Genomic DNA, 27,887 nt, shown 5'->3' with positions numbered 1-27,887 from the left:
AATCAAATTAGATAATATTGAAAATCTAGAAGATTTTGCATGTATTCTGTTCCTAACTTGTGTTTAATTCTTTGTTATATATTTTCTACTTTTTCTCATAGGTAGAAGAGGAAATACAGACCCTCTCTCAGGTGTTAGCAGCCAAGGAGAAGCATCTAGCTGAGATCAAGAGGAAACTTGGAATCAATTCACTACAGGAATTAAGGCAGAACATTGCCAGAGGCTGGCAAGATGTGACGGCCACATCTGCGTAGGTTCCTAACACTTTTCACTCCTTGGGAGTGCATTTTCTTCATTCTGATTCAGTTTTTGAGATAAGAAGGATATATACAATGACACCCCTTCCCCCTACTATATTTTCAACTCTGCTTATTTATTCCTATGTGTAGCAACAGAATCAGTTTCCCAAATCTGCTCCTCTTGCTCACTAGCTTTAGGTAACAGAAAGAAAAACAGTCCCGGGTGCATATAGAGTGTGCCTAGTGCAGGGACAAATGAGCATTTGTGCCTGTTCCTGTACTTTCTGATGAATTGAGCTGTAGTTTTATGTATCATCTAATCACCAGTATGGTAAAAATAGATTTTTTTTTTCTGAAATTGCATTGCCATAATTCCTGCATCTTAACTTTTACTCTTCCCCCTAAACTGCTAACTATAAGCGATTCTATTTGTTTGCCTTAAAATTATAACCCTTTTGATTATAATACAGTAAGTAAAAGTAGTAGAGAATGCCATTCATAAAGAGTTGGAAACCATGCCATCTTTGACATAGTTTCACATTTTCAGTCTCATAGAAATAGACCACACACCAATGTTCTCTCCTGAGAGCCATGTGTCTAACAAGCATTTGTTAGCTCGCAGGACATAAAATGAATTCTATAGTAGCCTTGTAAATAAATAGTTTGCAGAGATCTTCAGACCCTCAGATTTCATTTAGATTTCACTTGGTCTCACCTACCTCATTCCCAGTTTTTTCTACTGGTTCCTATTTTATTAGGTAAAGAGGAAATAAGCATTTGCCTACAGCAAACACTGAGGTATTGGATTGGATTCTCTTTTTCAGTGTGGTTTATGTGGGGAAAGAAAAAGAAGAGCAAGTATATATATATTACATTTTTTTTTTACTTTTTGCATAAGGCTAAAGTTAGGTTGGCTATTTTTTTAGAATTGTGTTGGTTTCTTTAGACTGTGACCTTGGGGCCATTAGTCTGTTATGGTTATTCTAGGGTATCTTAGAAGCTCTGGGTCTAAAAAGTCAATGAACTGAACTTTTTTTTCCCTTGACCCAAGATGTGGTGATGGGAAGGTTGTTAGGAAAGGGGTGTGTGTGTGTGTGTGTGTGTGTGTGTGTGTGACTTCAAAAGTTGTTTATTGATGCTCTTGAACTTGAAATATCCCCACATTTGAAATGAGTTATTTGAAAAGATTAATTTCCTTTTGTTTGTCTTGTTTAACTTATCTTTGTTTTGCTCTGTTCTTATAATTGAATATAGATATAAGAAGACTTCAGAAACTTTGTCTCAGGCTGGACAGAAGGCCTCAGCTGCTTTTTCTTCTGTTGGGTCTGTCATCACCAAAAAGCTTGAAGATGTAAAGTATGTCCCCACTTTCCATAGTTTATCAATACTCCCTTCTAGTGTTCTCTTAAGGCTTCACTATTGTGCTTATAAACATTCCCTAAGACTTTTGGGTAGAGCCTGAAAATTCTGGGTGGTGATGGCAGTATCCTACTTTTTAAATCTTGCTGGTATGAAAGAACAGCAACTTTGAGACCTGAACCTGAGTGGACAACCAAAATATTCTGAGGCATAATATTCTTAACCTTTTAATGGTAATCTCATTTTCACAGCCTACCAAATTATAGTTATGAATTTCATGTTTTCCTTCTTAAGTAGGTTAAATACAGAGTAAGTATTTCATTCAGAGTAACATTTTTGTGATCATGAAGAAATGTCCACATTAAATGGATGTGCAAGACTATAACTGAAGTGCACATTCAGTAGGTGGCTTGACTTCAGTACGTCCCTGTTCATACCATGGCATATTTTTAGCTTGTCTTGAGTTGTCTGTCTGTACTAACTTATGAGCTGTAAGTTGCCTACATGCTTAGAGTCTAATCTTGCTGACTTTGAGCCGTTGTCATTTAATTTGCACTTGTATTTTAGATAAATCCATGGACTTCGCCTTGCTACTTTGATGAAGTTGTGTCATAGCTTTTTCTTTTTTGGTTGCATTTTTTTCTCATGTAGATTAGAACAGTGCTGAAAATGGTGGATAGCTTGGTATTAGTCTATTATGTTTCTGTCCGCATGCGAGATTTTAGTGTCTTCAGAGTGCATGAATCTCCATGTTTTCCATTTGCAGGAGAAGTAGTTTTGTAATTAGAATTGTCTTGGCTGAATAATTTTGGGTGGATGTGTGTCTGTATTGTACTTTTGTTTCACTCTAAAAGGATTAAAATTCATTGATTTTGATAAATCTAGATATAACCAAAATTAAACATAGCTTTATGGTAGTCAGCTATATACTTTTAAGCCTTCTTCCCTCTCTTCTCCGTTTTCCTCTCCCTCTCCCCTGTTTATCTGTCTCTGTCTTCCCCAGTTAAGACCATATGACACTTTTTTACTATAGGTCATTTAACCCTTTTAGATTTATCAGAACTTCCTTTCTTTTTTAATGCTTACTCTGGCTTCCTGCAGATTGCAGGCCTTTTCACATTCCTTTAGGTAAGGAGAGCTTGAAAAATCTCTGAGGTTCAGCAGTTGTATAAGACAAATGTGATAAATTTAGATTATCCTGATGTATAGGAAATCCAACATCTTATTTGCTGTCTTTATCATTTACTTGAGTTGTGAAATTCTTTTTCTGTAGTGTATTGCTAATTTTAGGGGAGGGTTTTTTGCTAAAACCTGGGTAGAAGTGATATTGAGCAATGATACTGAAATGGATTCAACACTGTGCAATAGTACATTGGTTCCTTTAAAAAGGGAAATGATTTGGCAAAGAATTCCCTTTTCTCTCTATACAAAAGAAGAATGCTTTTCCTGACACGTAGAACTCTTCCCCTCCAATATCTTTCACTTCTGTTATGCTCAATGGTTTTTTTTGGCATTTTTGGAAACATACTGGGGTTTTCTTTGAATGGGCCTCCCACTGTTGTAGTTAGTTGTAGTAGGTTTCAACACTGCCTCTTAATATACTCGCATCATAAATTGGTTATTTTGTATTGTCTAAAATGTCTGAATAACTCCTGTAAGTATTATTTTAAAATAATTTTATATCTTGTGTTGAATAGTTACCTACTAAAAGTATGGATGTAAAATTTTCTTATAGTTTGAAGAAGTGTAAACTAACCATATTTAAAGGATATCAGCAAATAATTATACCTTTCATAGTTAAAATACAAGTGTGTTTTGTGTAATAAAAAAATAAGCCATAAAAACTAAATGTGTTCAGTAGCTAGTTGTATCAAATGAGAATAATCAGGGGGAAAACCATGCTAAACATTTGGTAAAGGTAGTAAATGGGGGTAGCTAGGTGGCGCAGTGAATAGAGTACCAGCCTTGGAGTCAGGAGGACCTGAGTTCAAATGCGACCTGATACTTAACACTATCCCTGTGACCTTGGGCAAGTCACTTAACCCCAATTGCCCTGCCTTCCCCCTCCAAAAAAAAAAGTAGTAAATGTCCTCTTTCTCCTAATGAATACCAATCTTTTAATTAGTTAATTATGAAAGGACAGCAAAAGTAAGTCTTGTTTTCTAGTTGCAGTGGGGTTACAGAGATTCCAGAAGTAGTGTTCATATATAAGGACCCAGTAAACATTTAGGAAAACAAACTGGCCTAATTATAATAATGTACAGATGCTAAATATTGAACTGTTTAAATTAGAAAGCAAACTAATTTGTTTGTTTTTTTTAAAGGAAAAGAGTCTTTAAATAGAAGTAAAAGTTCTTTCATTAAAAGGATTATATCTCTGGGGTACCAGTTTTGAATATCATGCTCAGTGATATTCACTCAGATTCACAGTGATAGATGCTTATTAAGGCAGTCTTAATTGAAGTGAGCTGCATAACTATGGAAATGACTAATTAGAAACTCAATCAGTACTCATATGCTATTTTCTGCTTAAGAGTTATTAGGAAACAATGCTTTTTAAAAATTAATATACACCACTGTTCCGGTCTTACCTATTTAAAAATCATAAATGTATGTTGGTATTTTTTTTAGAAGATGGCAGTGAATCTATAATCTTACTTATTCATTAGAATTGATATTAAAGAAGAAAAATATTTCTCCCATGAAAAAAGTCATTGTATTAATTACACTGCAAATTGAACTTTCTGACCTTTATCATATAAAGAAACAACTCTAGAGGTACCTTTAAAAAATAAACCATCCATGTTCTGTTATTCTAATTTTTATGCAAAAATGTTTTATGAGTTCATTATGGCTTTGTGCTACTTAAAGTAAATACTTTATTTTCCTCTGCTTTTTTTTTTTTACGCAAAGGAAAATGTGTTCCTTATAAACTTTTTTGTTGTTTTTATCTAGCTTTAGGGTTACTCTGACATGGGAATTGACATATTTGATAACTCCATAGCTTAATAGTCTTGAGCATTCTTCTTATTTTCCCTTTGCTTGGGATTTCCCTCTCCTCCTTTACCAAAGATGGTGATGCTGTAGTCAAAAACAGGGAAAGTAAGGTGGGTTTGGGGAAGAGAGTGAGGCTGATGATTTTGTGCAGCTTTGCCTCACTGTTTGCTTTCCTCAGCCTGGTGGCAGATCTGGTGAAAGAAAAGCTAAGTCCCAGAGGCTTTCTCTCTTCCCCACTGACTTTCCAGTCCCATTGTCTCCTCCTTCCTTCTAGTTTGGTTTTGATTTTGGCTGTCACCAATACCTGACCTATCTATTCACTCAAAACTTTGGCTTTCACCCCTGAACTTGCTTCTGTAATGAAATATCTAGAATAACCTAAGTGTATATATATATATATATATATATATATATATATATATATATTTTTAGGAGCAGGTAGCAAGTTTATTTGGTGAAAGCAGAAAGCAAATAGGCCAAAGAGGATATATGGTAGGAGTCAGAAATAAGGATGTCGACAGCCTTGAAAATGTAGTTAGTTGCTTCGGGAGCAAGAGGATGATTTTTACACAGAGAAAGTTAAGGGGTACTTTGTAGGAAGGGGAGTTGTTCGAAGTCATTCAGTGCAGCTCTTCATAGTTGATACAGCCGTTGCTGTCCTCATGCCCTGTCACCAGCACTTCCACTTCTTCCTCTGTCATCTTCTCACCAAGGGTGATGAGGACATGTCATATTTCAGCCCCCACGATGGGGCTGCTCCCTTCCTTATCAACACAGTCTTCATATGTACCCTGTTCCTTACTCTTTGCTAGGTCTGCAGCATTGGTAGAAAGTATTCAAAGTCCAGCACCTTCATGTTGATCTCTTCCCTCTTGGGCCTCCCTAAGACCTTGAGCACCTCACAACCCCATGCTGGCCATGTAAGATCTTTATGTCCTCTTTTGGGTCAGACAGCTGGAAGGCCTCCTTGAAATCTGCCATCTGATCCTTCATGAAGTCACGTCTTGGCTGTGCAGCCCAGTTGTACTGCTACTGCTGTTGCTGTATGCCTAAGGGTATTTTTATCTCCCTAAATCTATTCTGGTCCTTTTATTTGCCTGAACTCCTTTAGCACCTCTGTGCAATTTTACCTGTAGATTACAGTTGAAAAAAGAAGGTGGTGCAAAGGCTAAACCCTCAGCACTGAGGAAAGAGCCTGAACCCTTGGTGGTGGAAAGGGAGTGGGTTGGCTATGGAAAGAAAGGTCAGGGAATGACTGGGGAGCCAACCTGGGATCTAGAAATGAGTCTAGGGCAGGGGTGGGGAACCTGTGGTCTCGAGGCCACATGTGGCCCTTTGAACCCAAACATCACAGAACAAATCCTTTTATTAAGGGCTGCACCTGAGGCCCACATGTGACCCCAAGACCACAGGTTCCCTACCCCTGCTCTAGGGGGTTATACTGGAGGAAGAGCATCCTTCTATAGCTCTTTACTGTTAACCCTAGAAGTAGTTGTCTTTGTACTTTATCTTAACTCCTTTCCTTTCAATCCCATTTCTTTACTTCTGAGAGGCATCTAATTTTTCCAGCCCACCAGTTAGTTGTTTGGAGTTGGGAGTGGAGGTAGGAATAGCAAAAGGGGAGGAAATAGGAAGGGAAGTCCTTCCTCTTTTAGGGATAGAGAAAAGTGTTTACTGATATTCTAGTTTAGAACTCTGAATGAGGTGCAGCATATTGAGCCGTGGACAAGGAGTCAGTCTGGGTTCCAAAAACAAGTTTCAGACAATTAATACATATAAACTTTTGTAATGCAACCCATTTGAAAACTGAAAATTTACCTCTATGTGATCTATGTGGTTTTAAAAACTCTAATGATCTTTTTTTTCTAGATTGACATAGCTCCAAATCGTAACTGATTAGCATTTTGGTCAAGACCACGGCAGCCAATAATGCAGAGACATATTACCACAACTGAATAATGAATTCAGGACTTTGCTACTTTTGTCCTGTCCATAGTCGCAATTGGTTCATATGACTATACTTTTAGCATAAAGAAATAGTAGAAACTGATATAGATGCAAAATATAAGATATAAAAACAAAGCTAAAGTTTATGATTCTTTTCTAATCCCTCCTTCTCTAGGAAGTACTTATGCATCGGACCATCTTTTCCCCATACTGTACCATTATTTTATTCTGTCCCACAGAACTCCCAGACTGCAGACCCCAACCACAATGGAGCAGGCTTGGAGGGTAACCCCTCCTTATCAGGCTAGAATTCTAAGGCCTGAAGTAACAAAGATGTTACTCTCTCCTTTAAGGGATATGGACCTTGCTGATGGCCCAGGTTGCCATCTCTTCAGCTAATCCCTTTGGAAAAAGTAGGGCCTGTGTTTTCTCTCAAGAATCATTCTTAGACCTGATTCTATTCTTGTCCATAACCATGACCTCTCAAACTCCTTTGGCCAGTTTTAACTCCATTGTCACCATCACAGAAATGTTACTTTGATATTTTGCCCTATTTTAGTAAAAACAGGAATTTCAGCACTTAATTTTGGAAGGTGGGTTTATGAATATCAGTTATGTACAAAATTAGTTGCCCTTGTGACTGGAATTTGAAAAATACTTTTATTCATCTTTCTTCTATCTTACCTTAAATGTTAATTTTAAAGATTAAATTGGGAATTAAAGACTAAATGTCTAAGTATCAAGAGAGCATATACATTACAAAATAGCTATCATGGGGTGGCTAGGTGGTGCAGTGAATAGAGCACTGGCCCTGGAGTCAGGAGGACCTGAGTTCAAATCCAGCTTCAGACTCTTAACACAAAAAACTAGCCGTGTGACCTTGGGCAAGTCGCCTAACCCCAATTGCCCTCCAAAAAGCAAAAAAAAAAAAATAGCTTTCATGGACATAACTACAGAGTCAGAACTTAAAGGGCAATAAGTTAATTTTGTCCAGTCTGTTTTGTTTTAGAATGAGTTGGAATATATAGTCTATTACTTTAACATATATATATATATATATTTTTTTTTTTTAGAAATATGCTAATATTCTTTCAGGAAATATTTATTGAACACTGAGCAAGACACTGTGAGTGATAATGTTTATATTAATAAATTAATGTTTATATGAATAAATCCAGAGTAAAATATAAGTATGAAAATGAGAAATATTTGGTGAGGTTCAGGGGACTGGACTGCCGTGGATAGAAATTTCTTCTTGTCATTGTTTTGCTAAGGGGTGGAACTTCTATATTCTATACTGTGTTTCTTGATTAGTATGATTTAGGCAGCAAAAAAAACCTGAAATAGTTCTTGAAGTATTTTATACTTATATCAATAGCACCCATTCCCCTCCACTCCTGCCTGTGCGTATCTGGAAAGCTATCCCTATACATACCCAAAACTCCCACCTAAACTGTGACATACACATGCACTTGTCCTGGATACCTCCTCTACCCTAGAAAGGATGACAGCTTCTACTCATTCCAGTTTACTATTAAGGTATCTGAGTATTTAGGTAGAACAGGAGTTGGGGGGAAGAGGGAATGGAAGGAGGCATTAAGCTTAGCAGAATTAAAAAAATAAGTGGACTGGTTTGAAACCTGTAAATTCAGTTAATAATGACATATTATTATGTCATATAATATATAAAAATGTTTTTAGTGAAGGCCTCTGAGATATAATTTGTTCCACTTTCCCCTTATTAACTGAAGCTAGCATATAGTAAGAAAAAGGTTTCTGCAACTACCTACTTACATGAGGTAGTCAAATATCCTAATATTATGCTGCAGACTTTACCTAAGTATATAAGCTGCCTGGGAAACATAATCATAGAATCTTTAGTCTTAACTCTGAGAATTACTGACGTTGAGCAGGCAGGAAACTTAATTATCTAATCTGCTACCCATCAGCATTGCCAAACCAAATGACAGAGGTTTTGCTAATATAATGACAGTAAATCACCTTGGGTTTTTAAAAAGGTACCTGTACAGTAAGATTCCCATTGGGCATCATGTTGTTAGAGTGGGTTGCTGGGTAACTTAGATCAACATGATGTATCTTGCATAGTTCCCTGGTTCCACAAGGCATGCCATGAAAAAACCATTGGGAATCCTGTTTTTCTAGGCACTGGCTACTTGTCATACTGTTCCATTGGCACTCTAACCAAAGGAAAGACAATGTCAAGTTTCCTTTGAAGAATCTGTTTAATAGATTCTAAGTAGAAGCTAGACCACTCCTGAGGATTGGCTAAAGCAAACCAGGCCAGCCTGTTTAGCTCTGATGTCTACTCACTGTGAAGTCAGCACTCCAAAATACTAGGAATATAAGAATCACACTTATTCTGTGGAAGATCTGCTGACAGGAGGCAGGGCTGGATCAGTATATCAGGTGTGGAAATTATTCTTTTAAAATGGCTATTGCCCAGAAGACTTGTGTATTCACTCTCTTTTATGTGTAGGCTGAGCAAGCGAAATACTTTGTAATTTCAAGGCCACTCCCCCTGTCAGCTGGTAAGAGTAATCTAGCAGCCACAATATCACTTAAGTTTGGGCTATGTGGCTGCATTATTTGGACAAAGGAAAACTTTACATTTAATGATTGTGTAGATAGGAAGTTAATATGGTGGAAGAAAGGAAAACTATTATAGAGAAGATGGTGGAAGCTTCTAAAGCTATCTTGTTTTGTGTTCCATGCCACATGGACAAGAAAGGTGAAGAGAGCAGGCAAATCTCTACTGCAGTATGAATTACGAGCAATAAGACATGATTGTAGATTTCACCAAGGCAATGCTTCTAGTCTGCCTACCAGACTACGCTTTGTGAGCATTATAATTAGAATTCCCAACTTCCTGCAGACTGGGGCCAGATTAGACCAGAAGAGGTTTCTGCCCTCTTTCAAAAGAGGTGTGAACCTTGGTGTGGTGACATCACTTTTAATGTAGAGAAGAGGGGTTCTAACTTTTACCTAGATGCACAGGCTACAAAAGAAGAGTCCATGGTCTCTCTCAGTATCTCTCAGTGTCCTTTGCTTTTCACCCTGCCTGCATCTCCTGTGTGCTCAGCAGATGGGGATCCTACTGATGCTTGAACTAGCCATCCTGATGGGTACAACCATCCTGGTCTTCTGTCTGCTTTGCTGGTACCAGACCTCAAGGATGATACAATACTAGCATTCCTATCCAATAATCAATGGGAATAGGGACCATCCTCAAAAAAGAACTCAAACATAAGTTCAACCCCTGTCACCAAGGGTGCTCCCATGGTCACTAGCACTGTGGCTGCCACCACTGCTCAGTTTGGACTTCATGCTGCTGATGGAGTTAGAGGAACCTCCAAACTGTCCAACGCAGCTCTTGGGTGCATCTGAGACTGCATCCATGATTTCCAGTCTGCCTGGCACAGCGAGACCTGGACTGATGATGGATCCCTAAAATATGCTCGTGAAAACCAGGACTTTGACCTGCCTGAACCCCAACCTATCCTGGAGCCAGCATCCCTTACAGATACTACCATAGAGCAATTTAATCAGGACATTCAGGACTCAAAAGAACGGGTGTTCCACACTGAGCCAGACTTTACTACGTCCAACTCCCATCCCACTGATTCTTGTAGTATAGATTCCCAAAGTGGGTGATACCTCCCCCGGGGGGTGCTGAAACGATCCAAGGGGACAGTAGTAGCCTTGGATGCAACAGGGGAGTGCTGAATAAAAATAAGGAAGCAGTGGAAACACAAGGAAAGAAGAGAAGATTATATATATATATATATTTTTTTTAATGATGCAAATTAAAAAAAAAAAAGAGTTAAAGAAAGCAGATTTCCAGAGGGGTGCTGAGCAATTTTTTTTAAAAGGGGGCAGTAGGCCAAATAAGTTTAGGACCCTCTGAGGAAGGAATACACTAAATCTAAAGAAATAGAGCCAGCCATTTTATGGCCTCTTAAGTTAGCATGGGTCCAGAAAGCCTCAGCAGGAGGGCCAGGAGGTTTAGTGGGATACACTACTGGTGAGTGGCTGCAGGAGAGTCTCTACTGGGGCAACTAGTTTGTTAGGGTAAATACTGCTACGTTGTGTTGCTTGGAGCTGTCTCTGCAGAGGACCTCGAGTATATATTGACTGGACCAGAAAATCCTCTAAAGTTGGTCTAGAATCCAGACCCGCTACTCTTTGCTGATGTCAGTTCACTTGTGGCTTCTCGTCCCATGATTGGCATATCTGACAATGTATGCTAAGGCTTTTTGCCAGAAAGGTATGCACGTGGCCATTAACAACATAGTAGTCAAGGAAGATGTTATCAGTTCAACTTGATGGTGGCCAAGTGTCTGACAGGAGCTTTCAGGGTATTTGCTGAGGAGCATGATAGGTATAGTATCCCTAAGTGTTTAGACTGTCACTCAACAATTCTATCTTCCCTGCCATGGGTGGTCACCAATTTGCCCCATATTTTTTTTTTTTTGGAAGGGCAATTGGGGTTAAGTGACTTGTAAGGTCACATGGCTAGTTTTTGTGTTAAGTGCCTGAGGTTGGATTTGAACTCAGGTCCTCCTGACTCCAGGGCCAGTGCTCTATTCACTGTGCCACCTAGCTGCCCCGCCCCATACTCTTAATATGTTGATACTGATAGCAGTGGAAAGGTCGTCATGCTGCCTTTCATTGTCTGGACAGTCATAACTTGAGAATGCTCGCATAGGATATGCCTTTAGCTTTAACTGGCCCACCGAATGCCATAGATGGAACAGCCTGAAACCAATATTGAGCCTGCCAGGAATCCCTTGTATGGCCAACACTTTGACCATTGGCTGAAGGACACAGCAGCTAATTCTGGGGCTTGGGGGGGAAGGTGTCACATCCATGGAAACTGCTCAATCGAAAGTGGGCATTTTAAGAAGCATTGTAAGCAGGGAGTATATATTAACACTCAGAATCCCTGTGGGGGTCTGTCTGCCAACCCTGATTTTAAAGTGCTAGTGACTTACAGTGAATTTCTCTGTAAGACTCAGGTTCTGGGGAATCAACCAGCCTCTTGCTCCTTCAGTCTTGGTCCATGTGACTGAACCAGTTCTGGGGGCTGGTTCTAGTCATGGTTGGTTCATTCCTAGTCATAGTGAATTTCGTATTTTTTTAGATGATGATGGAAATCACATTAATTCTTTGACTAGAGGGGTAGGGTGGAGGAATATGGTTCTGGTTTTAAAATTTACTCATATTTTCTTTTAAAATGCTCTGTATTACAATTGAATATAGATAGATTTGTGGTTGGTTTGCAGGTCTAGGAAAGTGAACTACTTCTGGGTTTTTTAATTTTTAATTTACATATTTATTTACTACTGTTTTATGCAACCTGCTTCCAGGAATTTAGAAATAAAAGGGCATCTGCCCTAGAAGTAGACCATAGTCCAGTGTGAATGAGAAAAGGAAGTGTTTCATTCTTTGTATATGTATCCCCAGGGCTTAGTACAGAGCATGGCACATAGGTACCTAATAAAGGCTTATTTGATTGATTAATCAGTGCACTTGAACTTTAAGTCCAATGTGGCCTATAGGACCTTATTTTATTCTTATTTTTGGCCTTTAACTAGCAATGATAGGTTTTTCTACTTACATAGCTTCCCTAAGGCTTTGTACTCTCCCTTACTCTTATTCCATTAATACTGTGAAAGCTCTAAAGTTTGCAAAGCCTTAGCCTTAGTCTCTATGTAACTGGTTCTGATACAAGTCTACTTTATTTAAATGTAAAATATTCTCCCACTCCCACAAATGTGGTCACTTGAGATGTGGTTTTGAAGTGTAAACAAAGTACATTTATGTGTGGTGATCCCTTTTGGAGGGCTTATCAGTTCTTCTACATCTCAGGGTGATCTTTAACAGTTTTGTGAACCTATCAGAGACTGGAACCTTTCCCCTCAGTGAGCCGAAGCATGGAACTAGAGAAATGAAGGATGAAGAGAGAGAGAGACAGAGAGACAGAGAGAGAGAGAGACAGAGAGAGAGACAGACAGAGAGAGAGAGAGAGAGAGAGAGACAGAGAGAGAGAGAGAGAGAGAGAGAGAGAGAGAAAGAGAGAGAAAGAGAGACACCGGGGGAAAATAAATATTGCTCGGGATGATCAGGTAAGATGTGTGTCGGGACAGAAGCTATCTTACTGAAACTTCCCCTCACACCCCCAACTAGAGACTCCAGGGTCATATTCCTGTATATTCTTTCCCTACTCGAGTTCCTTCCTGGGAGACAAGCCTTTTCTCCTAGGCATGAGAGTGGGAGAGGTAAAAGAGATGTGTCTATATGTATAAGGTACCATATGAAAAGTAGCACAAGGATCAAGTTGGCATTTTCACTCTAATCAAGGTAATACAATAAATGAGGGACTAGGGACTAAATTTGAGATCCCTTTAGTAGCAGCTATGTGGAGAAAAGAATGAATTGGAATGAGAAGAATCCTGAGACCAGGTGGAAGGCCTATGTCAATTGTTCAGGTGAGAGGCAGTGAGTGCCAGGACAAGAGTAGCAGTCATGATTAGGGAGAAGGTGATATATGTGAGAAATATTTTGGAAAGAGAAATGACAAGATCTGGCAGTTGAATATATGAGTTAAAGAGGGATGAATCAAAGATGACACCAGGGTTGTATCAACTTGGATAAGTAGAAGGTTGGAGGTACCCTTGTAATAGGGAATAGAGAAGTTTGAAAGAGGTACCACACATAGTAGTCTGAAAAATATTCAAATTCACACTGGACTCCAAATTTAGGATTTTATCTACTATGCTACATTGCCTCTTTTTAAAAATGGTAGTTTCCTTGAACTTAGTGTTCCAATCATGAAAACATGATATTCATTGTGAAGTAATGATGATAGAGCATCTCTCCCAAAGTCAACAAGACCTGGGTTCAAGTCCTGCCTCAGACATATTCTGGCAGTGACCCTGGACAAGTCACTTAACATCTCTGTATTAAACTTAGTTTCAGTTTTCTCACTCTGATACTTAGCAGTTGTGTAGAGGATGCCTTCCTGAATTGGTGGAGGAAATTTCCTCACCCAGGAGTTCCCTATACTAGTGAAATCTCAAATTTAGTCCCTAGTCCCTCATTTCTTGTATTACCTTTATTAGAGTGAAAATGCCAACTTGATTCTTGTATGTTACCTGACACAGAAAAATAGTAAGCATTGAATAAATGCTTGTTGAATGAATGACACAGGGAAAATAATTTCCCCTGTCTCAGTCAACTCATCTAGAAATTTGGCATAAGAGCACCTACTCACCAAGGTGCTAAGGATCAAATGAGATAGTATATGTAAAGCTATTTGTAAACTTTAAAGTACTATATAATTATTATTATTAAAATTATGATTCTTAATATCAATGAATTTTGTGATTTAACATCTAAAAGAAAATGTACACTCACAAAATTTAAAACAGACATACTTTGACTAGCCCTAACAGGACCGACTTTCAATCATTGATCAAAATGCTATTAGTAGTGTTTACAAAAACAGCATACTTAGGGATTTTATGAACTTAGAACTTGGGCTATCTTAAAAGGTGATCACCATACATGAGACATGAGGGTTCATTCTTATCTGTGAATGCCTTCCTATGATAAGAGACCTATGCCATCTACTTTTAATGAGAGGTTGGTCATTACAAAGAAGGATGTTGAGCTTGAAATGAATGGCCTTGAAGCCAGAATAGAAAGATCACTTGCGAGAAAATTGACATAATTTCCTAAGACTGATGCAGTTTAAATATATACAATGAAATTACAAAAGTAGTGTTTATAGTCAGCTGATTAATTTTAAAAAATATGAAAACCAAAGTGTTTGCTTACTTTGGTCTTGGACTATTAAATTCTTTCATAACTGAGAGCAAAATGGGAGTTATATTAAGAATGATGGTTAAGCTTTACTTTTTAAAATATTAAATGTATTTTCAGTTAACAAGGATTTATTTTCTCTTCTACTTCTTCCTAGTACCCCCCCCCCAAAAAAAAGAAAATCAAAATCTTTGTAACCAAATATACACAGTCAAGCAAAACAAAGTCCCATATTGGCAATGACCAAAAATGTGTCTCACTCTGAATATTTAGTTCATCACCTCTTTGTCAGGAGGCAGGAATTCATTCTTTATCCTAAGTCTTCTGTAAATTGATTAGTCCTTAAAACTTTCAAAATTGGTCATTTTTACAGTTGGTATTATAATATAAATTGTCTACTTTACTCTGCATCATTTCATCCAGATCTTCTTGGGTTTCTCTGAAAACTGTCCTTTTCATCACTTGTTATGGTACAAGATGCTTAAACTTTAAACAAAGTTGTCAAATAAGCAGATATTGTGAAATATTCCATCTATCGAGTAGGTTGTTTCCCCCTTGTGTGCAGGGGTTGCAGCTGCCTCAGTTTTTTGACTTGTCTTCCATTTTCTGTATATCACAGATTGCTGAACTTTTAAGTTGGAAGATTTGTGTAAATCTCTTAGACTTTCAGAGTAAAGGTTTACTATCTGTAGAGTGGGGACAAAAGCATCTTCCTTGTTTATTTTGGGCATTGTTTGATGATCAAAATGAGAGGATGTGTGACTGTGAATTTACTGTGAACACTGTAAAGTGCTGTAAAAATATATTTGCTTCAAACCAATAATTGAAAGAAATATATGCTATTGGAAGCTTTCTTTCATCTGTCCTTAAAAAAAAGTAAATACTTCTTACATTCAACTTTATTGAACTAAAGCTATAAGGCTCCTAGTAAACAAAGTTTCTTTTTTTGGTTTTAGAAATGTCTAATGGTTTGGTAACTAACTAAATTTCTATCTCTTTTTAATGCTGGCCCTTAGTATTCGCTCCATTCAACATTCAATTAGCATGCCTGCTATGAGGTAAAGTATATTATTGTGAAAACAAGTGATTGCGATGAATAAATGACTCTTGGATATACTATTAGCCCTAAATGAATAGGATTCTTGAACTTGTTCTTTCTGAAGCAGAGCAGAAATGGTTTACTTTTAAAAAGTAGATGATGATAGAAGGGATTATTACTATTGAGAATCAACGAAATCAGCACAACTCGAATGGCCAGTACAAGGTTTCAAAAGAAGGAAATATTGACATCCTTATCTATTGATTCATGTGAGATTGGGAAGTGTGAAAGGAGTTTGCTTCACCTCCTAAAAGTTTTTCTTTTTCAATTATATCCTAGAACTTGTATCTTCCCAACTGGTTTTGAAATCTGAAGAGAGGCTTCTTCATTGTTTCCTTTAGTTAGTTACCTTGTAGACTGAAGCTATGTGTTGCCTTTCCCTTGGTAAAAACTCCTCTCTCTGGAGCTGTGAAGAGTGCCAAATGGTTGTTTCTCACACCCAAGAGTCATCTAAAAATGCAGTGATTACTATTCCAAAGTAAAGCTGAGGTTTACAAAAGCAGTGTTTGTAGCCAGCTGATAAGCCCCGATTTATTTTCATGAATATGAAAGCCAAATTATATTCTCCTATTTTGATTTGAACCTCTGACATTCTATTATAACTGAGGGCAGAATAGGAGTGTTATCAAATTTTCAGCTCCCTGAGGAAAAGCTATTCAGAAACAAATGTGTTTTCAAGCAACGAAAATAAGCAAGCACATTCTGTCCCTTCAGTTCCTAGGGCAGGCTCTGCCAGTCACTTTGGCCTCCTCTGGCTCGAATACTCTGCTAACCTTTCACACATTAACTCACCCTTTGCTTTGGCCGACAAGCCAACCTGAACCTTGCTGTTTTACTTTTCTCTAATCCTAAGTGGGACACTTGGAGCCATATACTATGTCATAATCCCTCTCTCAGCACCAGCTCAGTTACTCCATGTGTAAATACTCTGATTTGTAATATCAAGAGAACTGGAAGGTTTCAGCAGTGAGGAAATGAGTGCGTTCACTTCAAGTGTTGCACATACTACGGTGAAAAATGGGAGGAGGCTTTCTTTTTTTCTCCTTCTCTTTAAATTCTCAGCAGCAGACAGGCAGGCTATGCAGAGACATATGTGCATAATATAAAAATGTTACTGAATTCAGTCATATGAAAATGGTCCTGAAATAATGTGAGTAGCATCTGATGTGCCAGCAGATGTTTCATGCAGATAGATGGAAGGGCCTATTGAAAGGCATGTCTGATTTTTTAAGCATACTGTGAGCATGCAAACTGTTGAACAGACAAATGAGCTGTTATCTCTGGAGGGACAGGGCTAGCCAGAGTTAGTCATCAACCTCTCCTCCCTCCTTTCCTCTACTTTATTGCTGCCTCTTGCCTCTTAAGGACTTCTTCATTATGGTACCTCACTAGGACATTTCTACTCTGACACAGAACCATGGGTTAATGCTCTTAGGCTTTAATGGATTCTATAGTTAAGTAAAAATGATGTCAACCCAAAAAGATTATTCTAATAATTATCAGGACTGAGTGATGAAGGAGGTCAAGGAAATGATATTTTAGAGTAGGTATCTCTCTAATCACACTACATAAATGTTTATCTTTGCTTCCATTATGTATAGTTGGCTCTGCTCACAGTCAATACTGAAAGTAAAAATGGAAAAGAAGAAACTTGATTTTAATGATGCACACATATGTTGTATATATGTGCACACAAATGTGTAGTGAGAGGACTTGGGGGAATGGGAAAAACAGGGGCCAGTATACTTTTTACTTTCATATTAGGTAAATTCCTTTATGACTCAGAACTTCTTTGAAATGATTTCAAACTTACTTACAATATGTGTAGTTGGATATACCAAATATATTTGGTTATTCTGCTGCTCAGGAATAGCTATCAAATTTTGTCATGTAGTTAAAACTCTAATTCTTAGTTAAGACTAGGGGAAATAAGGTTACCTGTTAGGAATGCTGTTTCAAAAAATGGCTATTTTTAAATTTTATGTAAATTTATTTTTCATGTCAAAGATTTAATATGAACCTTTCTTTCCTTCCCTTAGAAACTCACCTACTTTCAAATCATTTGAAGAAAAAGTTGAAAACTTAAAGGTAAAAATTATGATAATCTAGGACTTTGTGGTGCCTTGATTTTCTCCCCCTTGTATAAGTAAATCATTCTCTTTAGTGTTTCTGGAGCATACACTGTTGCATGGCATTTTATCAGATGCTGATTCCAGAGAAAGAATGCTTTAAAAGTGTGTGTTGGTCTTTGTCTTATGTTTACTGATTTATTTATTGGTCTTATTTATCTAATACTCTTAAAGATTATGTTCAAAGTGATGTTTATAATATGAAGCATTAGGCATATATGGTTAGTGCTTTTTAAAGATTTCTGTGGAAACACAATGTTCTCTCTGATGCCACTTGGGATCTACAGAAGACTATTTGGGGATATACATATTTATAATATCTGCTTTCTAGGCCCCACACTAGTATTTTTTTCCTTAGGTTATAGACTCCTAAAATTTGAAAAAGATTGCTATAAAAGAGTCTGATTGAGAAGGCAGAATTAAGTCATCCAAACATTAAGGGATGCCAAGGATTATGATTCAGACTCTCAGGATTATTAGGACAACTAGAGTTCTCATCATAAAACCTGTTCTAAATGCTGTTCTTCAGACTCTCTGGAGAAATCCTTGCAATGTTTGATTTTGTCAATGAAGACCTAGAATTAATTTTCTGGTCACTTATTCTGTACCACCACCACTACCTTCTTTTGGGGGAGGTAACTTCCTAACTTCCATATATTTTTCCTATATTATAAAATCTGCTCCCAAAAAGCTCCTCATTATGTTAATTAACCATCAAATTACTAAGTTATTTTTTCAAGTTCTGGTTAAGAAGTGCCTAAAAAGGAATCTTTAAAACTTAGCTTCATGCTTAGGATTGAAGTTGAGTCCCAATTTGCTAATCAATTAATATTTCTACCTAAACTGATGGAATAACTCCATCAGTAGACAATATTTTTCTACTTGCATAAATTTATTTTAGATTATTGACCATCCTTCTTATAATTGGTTTTTTAAATTATTAATTTTTTTTTGTAACCAGACCTGTGGTTTCATTAGTATATGGCACTCTCAGTGAAGTACATCCTTTACTCCCTGCAAATTGAAATCTTCTCTGCAATTTTCATATAGTCTTAGAGCAACTTAAATGATATTATTTATGGAAGATTAAAAACTTTTTATCGTTATGGTTATAATTCTATTATGTCTCTGGTTAGTTGCAAAAGGAAGGATTAAGATCAAGTCTTTGGGACTCTTAGTTTCTTTGTTCACAGACCATATCCCCAACTTTACTACTATTTTTAAAATGTTGGTCATGATGGGACACAGTATATGAGAATATTTGTATTTAATTTTTTTCTTTCCTTTTTTCCCCTCTTTTTTAAGTCTAAAGTTGGGGGAAATAAGGCTGCTGGAGGTGACTTTGGAGAAGTCTTGAATTCCACTGCAAATGCCAGTGCCACAGAATCCCTGACAGAACAGACACAGGAGACCCAGTGAGATTGTTGCCTTTGGTTCTGCTACCCACTGCCAGATGCTGCAAGCAAGACCTAAGCACATTGATAGAATGGCCTTGGCTATGAGTTTCCACCAAATATGTGTTTATTTAGCTTTATGTATTCATTCGAAAAATAGTTTGTGAAGTTAACTGTTTTTTTTTTCAAATTAAAATGTGAGTGAATGGATTTAACCTGGTGTTGGTTCTTCCCCCCTTTCTCCAAACTCCCCTTCTAGGGAAGTGCTGTTTAAAGATCAAACAGACTGCATTTTGGGATGTTTAATTGAGATCAGCATTATGAAAAAATGAGTTTTCTGGAAAAACTCAATTGAACGATCTGAGAAGCTATAATGGTATAGTCTCTTTCCAAGCTTATGATTCCTATGGTACATTGATTTATTTTACTTCTGGGAGGTTTATTTTTTCTTTGTATTTATTCTGTTGCCAAACTTGAATGCCATCTTTTCCACTCTTTCAAGTAATTCCTGATTATTAGATGCTTTGATGTACTTATTTTTTTTTCCTTTTCTGGTAAGAACTGCCAGTTATAAAAAACTCCAAATAAACTTACTTTAATTACTGTATGTGATGGACTTTCCCTAGGGATTGTATGCAATTATGTTGAATTATATAAAATCAGTCATATAGTCATGTAATAATTGATTTTGTAATTTGTACACAATAAGGTTATAAAATCCTAGATGACCTGAATGTGTGTAGTATCAACATTTTTGATTTCCTTTGTACAGATTTATTAATCTTAGTGAAAAAGTAATTTTTTGTAATGGTAATTATATCACTCTCCCAAATTTCTATTTCACACTAGATTAAAAAATAATTGGAGGGTAATTGGCATATGGCAGTTGGTATATTTCAGATTTGTGCTCATTTGATCCAGAATGTTGTTTTAACATCTTTTTGAATCCAGAACACTAAGTATATTTGAATGTCAAACTCAAAAACTTGTGATTGTTAGGTGTAGGTGGTTAAAAAATGTTAGAGTTAGAGAAATTTTACTGACTTCATTTTTTTCCTTCATTTAGCACCATTTAAAAATAAAATGTAAAGCACACAAAGATGCTCAATAATTGCAGCATGGATTTTTAAATACCTGTTACTTTGTAATGGTCCTTTTGAGGATGTAATGGATTAACACAACTCAACATCTCCACCTCAGTGATTTTCAGTGCTAGAGTCTTCAATTGCTTTCGTAACTATTGCCTCTAACTTTGAAAACAGAGCACTGGGATTGAATATCTTGAGGCCTCTAGATTATCTATAAACAGGCTAATAATGTTCATTCTAATAACCACTTCTTAATCATTTCCAGTCTCTTGTATTCTGTTTATGGCATATAGTATTGGTATTGTTTGTTATCTAGTTTGTAATTGTTTTTGTTGTTGATGCAAAATATTCACTTGGTGGCATGACTTCATTTATTAAAGGATAAATTCTCGTATTGAAACCAAATTTCAAAACTTCCACAAGTGTTGTTTTAAATAATATGCTGCATCCTAAATGCTAGAGCTTTGTTAGCACTTTAGATATAACTGATAAAATGCTCTATTACATGTGAAATGCTTAATAAATTCTCTATCTCAGCAGTGTAGGTTGTAGTGTTTATTGTGACACCTTTGGTTTGGCTATAGCTCGTTAGATTGTATCATATGTATGATGCCTTTTCTAAACAGGAATTTCTTTTAAAGGAACCTTTTTTAGTGCTTTAAAGCATTAGGTGACTTAAAGTACCCTCTCTAGAACAAGGGTTTTTCACATTTTTTATGTGAATCATGGACTTCTTTCACAGTCTGATGAAGCCTATGAATCCCTTCTCAGAATGTTTTTAAATGCATAAAATAAAGAGGATTGCAGAGGAAACCCAAAATATTCAAATAGTTATCAAAATATTTTTTAAAATGTGAATTCCCAAACCCAGGTTTAAGAACCTGTGTTCTAGGTTTCTTAGATCATTGTTTTTTAGTTGCAGGCTATCAATGTTGATATCACTGAGGTTGGATCTGAGGAACTTCGACCAACTTTTTTTGTGTTATGGAGGTTTTTAACCTTCCTTGCATAATTATGGTGACTCCTTAGCACTATTTCCTTTTTATCAACTGGTTTTTCTGAATGCATTTTTCACATTATTTCCTTTTGCCACATTGTTATCTGGTCATTAGTGCCTTATAATACTTCAGCTATATGGGAGGAAAATAATAAAAGTGGAAGAGAACAATTATTTATTAAGCACCTGCTGTGGGTCAGGCACTGTGCTAAGTGCTTTACTAACATTATCTCCTTTGATCTTCACATCAACCCTGTGGGATAAGTACTGTTATTATTTTCCCTCATTTTACAGATGAAGAAACCAAGGCATTCAGAGGTTAAGTGACTTATCCAGTGTCACATAGTAAGCGTCAGAAACTGGTTTTGAACTCAGGTCTGCCTGACTCCAAGCCCTATCTACTGTGCCACCTAGCTGCCTCTAATAAAAGATCTTGCCTTTTGGGGTATCTGAAATTCTACTGATCCTTTTTTTTTTTTTTGCCTTTTGGAGGGCAATTGGGGTTAAGTAACTTGCCCAAGGTTACACGGCTAGTTTTTTTGTGTGGGTGTTAAGTGTCTGAGGCTGGAACCGAACTTGGGTCCTCCTGACCCCGGGCCGGTGCTTTTACTCACTGTGCCACCTAGCAGCCCTCATACTGATCCTTTTGTAGCATTGCAAATGATCTATAAAATTCATCAAGATTAAAAAAAAATTAACCACTCAGTAGCAGACCTGGTTATGAAATGCTCAAAATGTAGCTAGGTAATGGAATACAATAGAGGTAACAGTTAGGGGAGGGGTGCAGTATAGTTAGATGAGGATGATCCCTAGTTCATAGGTAGGACCATACGAATTTGGAGGAAGAGGGCAACTTAGAGATGGATCAGAAAGACCATTTGATACTTATTTTACAAATAAAAAAATGGAAACCCAGTGGGAAGTGACTTGCCCAAGATTATATACTGCTAATTAGTTCTAGCATTATAATATAAAACCTGGATCTTCATATGTCAAGTTCTATATACTTGCTACTGTCCCAGGGTGGCACTCCAGTCTTTTTGTCCCTTATTCTGGACAGGAGTGCCTTCTACTTAGAGGTAGATGCCTCCCCATAAGGATCTTTAAAATTCTTGAGTTTGACAAGTGGGTCTGCCCTGCACTAACCTTTCCAAACTAGGGAAGTATTTTTTTTTTTACTTCCCCAAGATGGAAATCTCTGTTGTAGAGGTGAGGTAGCTTAGATGAAAAAAAAAAGTTCTCTCCTATACACTATTCCTTATACTAGAAGAGTATTCCAACAAGACCCCTCTAGTCCTCAAAAGTGTCATAAGGATGGGGAGCCTTTATTTTCCTTTAAATAGTATTTTTCTCCAATTACATATCAAGAAAATTTTTAGCATTGAGTTCCAAATTTTTTTCCCTCCCTCCCCTCTTCTGAAAATGGTAGACAATTTGATATAGGTTATACATGTGCTATCATGAAAAAATATATTTCTATATTTGTCACAGTTGTGGAAGAAGAAACGTATCAAAAGGAAAAAAAAGTCACAAGAAAGAATAAAATGAAAAGATATGCTTCAGTTTTCATTCAGAGTCCATCAGTTCTTTATCTGGATATGGAAAGCATTTTCCTTTGTGAGTCCTTTGTACTTGTATTAGATCATTGTGTTGCTGAGAAAAAACAAATCTTTCATACTTGATCATTCCACAATATTACTGATACTTTATATCAGGGTAATGTTTTCGTGGTTCTGCTTATTTCATTTTGCATGAGTTTGCACAAGTCTGCAGGTTTTTCTGAAATCTGCCTGTTCATCATTTCTTAGTACACAATAGTATTTCAGTACATTTGTCTACCACAGCTTGTTCTGCCATTCCTTAATTGGTGGGCATTCCCTCAATTTCTAATATTTTGCCCCCATGAATAGGGCTACTATAAATATTTTTGCACATTTAGGTCCTTTCCCCCTTTTCTTGTGATCTCTTTGGGATACAGACCTAGTAGTAATATTGCTGGATCAAAGGGTATGCACAGTTTGGTTGCCCTTTGGGCATAGTTTCAAATTGCTCTCCAGAGTGGCTGGATCAGTTTGCAACTCCACCAACAATGCATCAGTATCCCAATTTTCAAATCCTCTCCAACATTTGTCATTTACCTTTTTTATCATATTAGCCAATCTGATTAGTGTGAGGTGGTACCTCAGAGTTGTTTTAATTTGCATTTCTCTAATCAAAAGTGATTTAGAGCACTTCTTCATATGCCTATAGATAGCTTTGATTTTTTTCATCTGAAAACTACCTGTTCCTATCCTTTGATCATTTATTATTTGGGGAATGGCTTGTGTTCTCATAAATTTGACTCAGTTCTCTATATTTCTGAGAAATTAGGCCTTTATCAGAGACACTTGCTATATTGTTTCCCAGCTTTCTGCTTCCATTCTAATCTAGATTGCATTGGTTTTGTTTATATAAAAGTTTTTCAATTTAAAATTATCAAAATCATCTGTTTTACATTTCATAATGTTCTCTAACCTCTTGTTTGGTCTTGAATTCTTCCCTTCCCCATAGATCTGACAAATAAGGATGGGGAGATTTAAAAAAAAAAACTTTAAAGTATTTGATGTATAGCTATATGACTTTAAAAACTCAATGAAAATAACTTTCAATACTAGAGATTTAATAATGAAATGAAATGAGCTGAAAATAATAGAAATTACAGTACAGAGGTCAGCACTATTGGAAGTTATTAGTAACAGCATCCAGAATAGAAATTAAGCTCTTCACCATTTCATGTTAATTGTCTTTAGTATCAAAAGATAGGGATGGTATCTCTAAAGAAAGAATTGAGATACAAGAGTCTAGAAATAGTTTAGGGGTGATCCTGAAAATATCCCTTAAAAGGGAATTTGCCAATTGTAAGTTTCTGAGTGGAAAAGGACTGGATCTGCAAGATAACAAGCAAAAAAGTAAGGTACAATATATAGATATATAATGTATTATATATATAATATATAAATATTACCTCTCATAAGTCTGATGTGCTTGGAGATCTGCTGTAGTTATCTTTCTTCTTATAGTACTAGAAAAAAATTTATAAAAGTGTAGCCCTATAAGGATAGCTTTTCAATGTTTTGGCATGAGTAGAATTGTAGAATGTGTAACTTTTCCTACAAACCTTTTTTTTTTAATATGGAGACTACTTTTAAGAGACATTGCCAATTTTAGAATTAATGTTCCCAGTTGCTCTACTGTCTTAGTGAATATAGAAATCAACCACCTATTTCTTTCATGGTTATCAGAAAGTGTTTAGTAAGCACTTTTTTGTGTAATTGTCAGAATAGATCAGAATCATGTATTTCCCAAACCCCAAAGGCTTAAAAGCTTTAGTTCCCTATTTATACTGAAGAAACAGTAGATCTTTGTTCAGTCCTTTGTCTGTTGGTTACTAATTACATTACTTTTAAATAGTTTTTTATGTCATAATTTTTAAAGCATTGTCACTTTATATGCATTTGCAAATCTTTCTGTAGGATAATGCAGAGGATTTTGGACTTGTGTTAGAATTCCACCTCTGACACTGTCTTATCACTGGCTAGTCACTTAACCTCCATAAACCCTAGTATCTTTTCTCTCTAACATAAGGATAATAGGAGGGGCTCTATTGGAATGCTCCAAGAATCTGTAGTTATTTGGATCCGTGCTAGAAGTAGCAGAGAAACTGAGAAAGGAAGGAGTAGCATTGGTAGCAAATTCTACAAATAGGAGTCCCCGGCGCCTGAGAAAGCTGACGGGAGTCCTGAAAGTTGTGGACACTTTAGGGTGGGCTTGGACACTCCCAGATCATACCATATATATTTATATATGTGATAGCCCTTTAAAGTTTATAAAGCCCTCTCATAAAAACCCTGTGAAGCAGACTGTTCAAGTATGATTGCCCCCATTTTACAGATGAAGAAACTTACTAGGAACTAACGTGCTCAAGGTCACAGAGCTAATGTGTGTGTGGGCCCCAAACCAGGTTCCGGCCTCTCGTCTCCAGTGGCAGTGACGCCAAAAGGCTTAGACGAGTGGAGCCTAAGCTGTTACCCCAGGCTTTCCGACAGAAGCTGTACAACTGCTTCTGGGACATTCTAGGTACTACTATCAGTGACATTAAGGTACTCAATTAGGGAAACACGGGATGGTTACTTCCCTGGAGTGAAAGGTCTTTGTGTCAGTAGTGTAAACTGAGGAGAAATTTCTCCTGGGGGCAATAGGGTCCTGAAAGCAAGTCCTGATAAGGTGCCCGAGGAGAAGCTTAATTCGCATAATCCCGTAGTGGCAAAATCGCTGGTGGCGCTGTGCACCTGGGAACAAGTCACTTCATCGCTCCGTGCCTCAGTTTCCTCGTCTGTAAAATGAGGCAGTTGCTTGGACACTTTTCAGTAGCTTCCAGCTGGGACATTCTACAATCTTCACATGGAAGTCGTCTTCATCAAATCCCGTTTACAGGCTCCAAGCTCTTTCCGCTTCCCAAAGAATCTTTCATACCATCCGGGGTCATTAGAACCACACAGCCTCAGGGCGGAACTCCAGCACTCCAAAATCTTGTGCACAGGGAGCCTGGCCACAGAGAGTGAAGAGACCGGACGTGACGTTTACACTTCTCCCACTTCCGTGACCTCTCTAGCTTTCACAGTCCAGCCCTGCTCGGTGGTGCGGGGTGGGCGGCTCCTCTGTCAAAAATCTTTACTAAGAACCCAGAAGTACGTCAGAGTTCAGAGGTCACTGGGAACTGTCATGGCAGCGCTGTGCTGGAGCCGTGCAGTGGCCGCGCAGGGCCGTTTCTCGCGACTTCATCTCTCAGCCCGTCGATGTTCCAATGTCAGTTCCAGCACGGAGAATGAGGGGGGCAGTCCTTCCCCCGAGGAACCCGGAAAACGGTTGGGCGGCTTCGCTAGCGCTTTGGAACGCCACTCGAAGTTGCAGCAGGAGGCGGAGCCCCAGCAGGTGAGCCGCCGCGTCCGGCTGGAGCGGGGCCTCGGTAGCGCATGCGAGTTGCGTGCGGGGCGGAGCCTTGGTGAGGGGGCGGAGCGGAGAGGTCCCTAGGCCGAGTTGAAATTTCCTGAATCCCACGTGCTTGTGTTTGTGGGCTGTGTCCGTGCTGGGTTTCTTTAGGAAAGGAGGGAGAGGGAGCTCCAGTGCCAGCAAATAGACGAAAACTTCTGTACAAAAGCAATTCCTCCTTTTTTGGCAGCTGGGTTAGCACAGTGACTAGAGTGCTGGATTTGGAGTTACAGTCAGGAAGACCTGAGTTAGAATCCTGCCTCCAACACTTGCCCGCCCTTTTACGCATGGCAAGTCACTCAACCTGTCTCTTAGTCTCGGTTTTCTCAACTATTAAAGGGAAAAATAATAGCATTTCCTTCATAAGGTTATTATGGGCACCAAAAATACGTGCAGCGCTTTGCAAACCATAAAGCGCTATATAACTGCAAGGTCTTTATTATTATCCTTTTTCCTCATCTGTAAAATGTTGATAATTATCCCAGGAGTTCTTGTGAGGATCAAATGAAATACATAAAGTGCTTGGCAAGCTAACTTATCTTTATAAAATTTGAGAAGCCTTGTCCTTGAGAGATTAATCTTTGAGACCCAGGATTTTCCTAATTCTAAATTTATGCCTTGTTCACTTTTCTAGTACTTTGTGATTGACAGGGAAGAGAGTGATTGTTTTTAGATGACTTTGCAGACCAAATATACACCTTGGATTTTCTAGGTCCATAGCTGCTTTCCATGGATAATACTTTGGAAGACTATGTTTTATTAAATATAGAATAGGTCTAATGTGGATAAATGCTATAAACTTGCACCATTTTGGGGGGAGAGGCAGGTAGGCAAGAGGGTTATGTTCCTGGTTTAATTGGGAGAACGCTGAATCAGGAGTTTTGGTGACCATAGTTTTGTCTGGCTTTGTCCCTAACTGGCTTTGTGAACCTAGGAAAATAATTTTCCCTCTTCAGGACCTTAATTTCCTCATCTTTGAGGTGTGGATTTAGAGGAGATGATTCTCTATTTTCCTTCCAGTCTTACATTGTGTTTCAGAAATGGCCATACTCTTGTACTCCAGGCCTCCTATCTGAGGTGGAAAAAAGGTGGACCAAGGGTTCAGTGTATGGCTTTTCTTCCTTTGCTCCTTGCTTCTTGTTTGATTAGATTTCAGATAAGAATGAAGACATTCTTTTGAAATTAGGTATTAATAGCTGAATTATCATAAATCACAATTAGCATGCCTTAGAAACAACTCAGTCTTTTTTTTAAGATGAAATAATTAAAATTTATACTTAATGGACTTTTGGAAATATATTTTGCTAAAATTCTTCTCATATGCCTCATTATGGAGTAGCTATGACCCTAGGTTTTCATTGGAATATCATAGGATCACAGATTGTGAAGTGAAGAGGATCACTGAGGTTATAGGGTGAAACTCCCTCATTTTACAGAGGAGGAAGCTGAGGCTTAATGAAGTTAATATCCATCTTGTCCATGGTCACACAAGTAGTAGGTATCAGATGGAGCATTTGGACCTTTGTGTTCTGCCTCTTAAATCCAGCACAATAGCCATTAGAAAAGTCTAGAAAATTGATAAGTATAGGCTGGCTCAGTGAGGGCATATTGTCTGAAGACTAACCTAATTTAACCAGTGGAGTCTCAAAGACAAAAATGATTGGTTACCAGTGATGAATTTTGGTGGGGTATCCTAGTTCATTATTTTGGAAGCATCTTAGTGTTCAGGCTTCCCTCTGCCATTTATGATCTGCCCTGGAATGTC

General features: G+C 37.6%; 1 protein-coding gene across 4 annotated transcripts in view; it reads left to right on the top strand.

Moving 5' to 3' along the window:
• The window catches only part of TPD52 (tumor protein D52), a 326,322-nt gene that overhangs the window by 115,696 nt on the left and 182,739 nt on the right, over positions 1 to 27,887 (top strand). For 2 of the 4 annotated variants that reach the window (XM_069100167.1, XM_069100165.1), the window contains exons 3-7: positions 102 to 250; positions 1,494 to 1,595; positions 15,404 to 15,445; positions 17,526 to 17,574; positions 18,921 to 20,639. In XM_069100167.1, coding sequence (XP_068956268.1) covers positions 102 to 250; positions 1,494 to 1,595; positions 15,404 to 15,445; positions 17,526 to 17,574; positions 18,921 to 19,034 — 456 coding nt within the window. In that variant the 3' untranslated portion in view covers positions 19,035 to 20,639. Of the gene's footprint in view, positions 1 to 101; positions 251 to 1,493; positions 1,596 to 15,403; positions 15,446 to 17,525; positions 17,575 to 18,920; positions 26,066 to 27,887 lie in introns of those variants that run through there. The other 2 variants (XM_069100166.1, XM_069100164.1) reach the window with 2 other exon arrangements.

Source organism: Petaurus breviceps, unplaced genomic scaffold (assembly GCF_028583685.1).
Source record: "Petaurus breviceps papuanus isolate PSGF00001 unplaced genomic scaffold, PetGlider_PUasm1.0 38, whole genome shotgun sequence".
Classification (NCBI taxonomy): Eukaryota; Metazoa; Chordata; class Mammalia; order Diprotodontia; family Petauridae; genus Petaurus; species Petaurus breviceps.
This window is presented reverse-complemented; position numbering and strand designations above follow the sequence as displayed.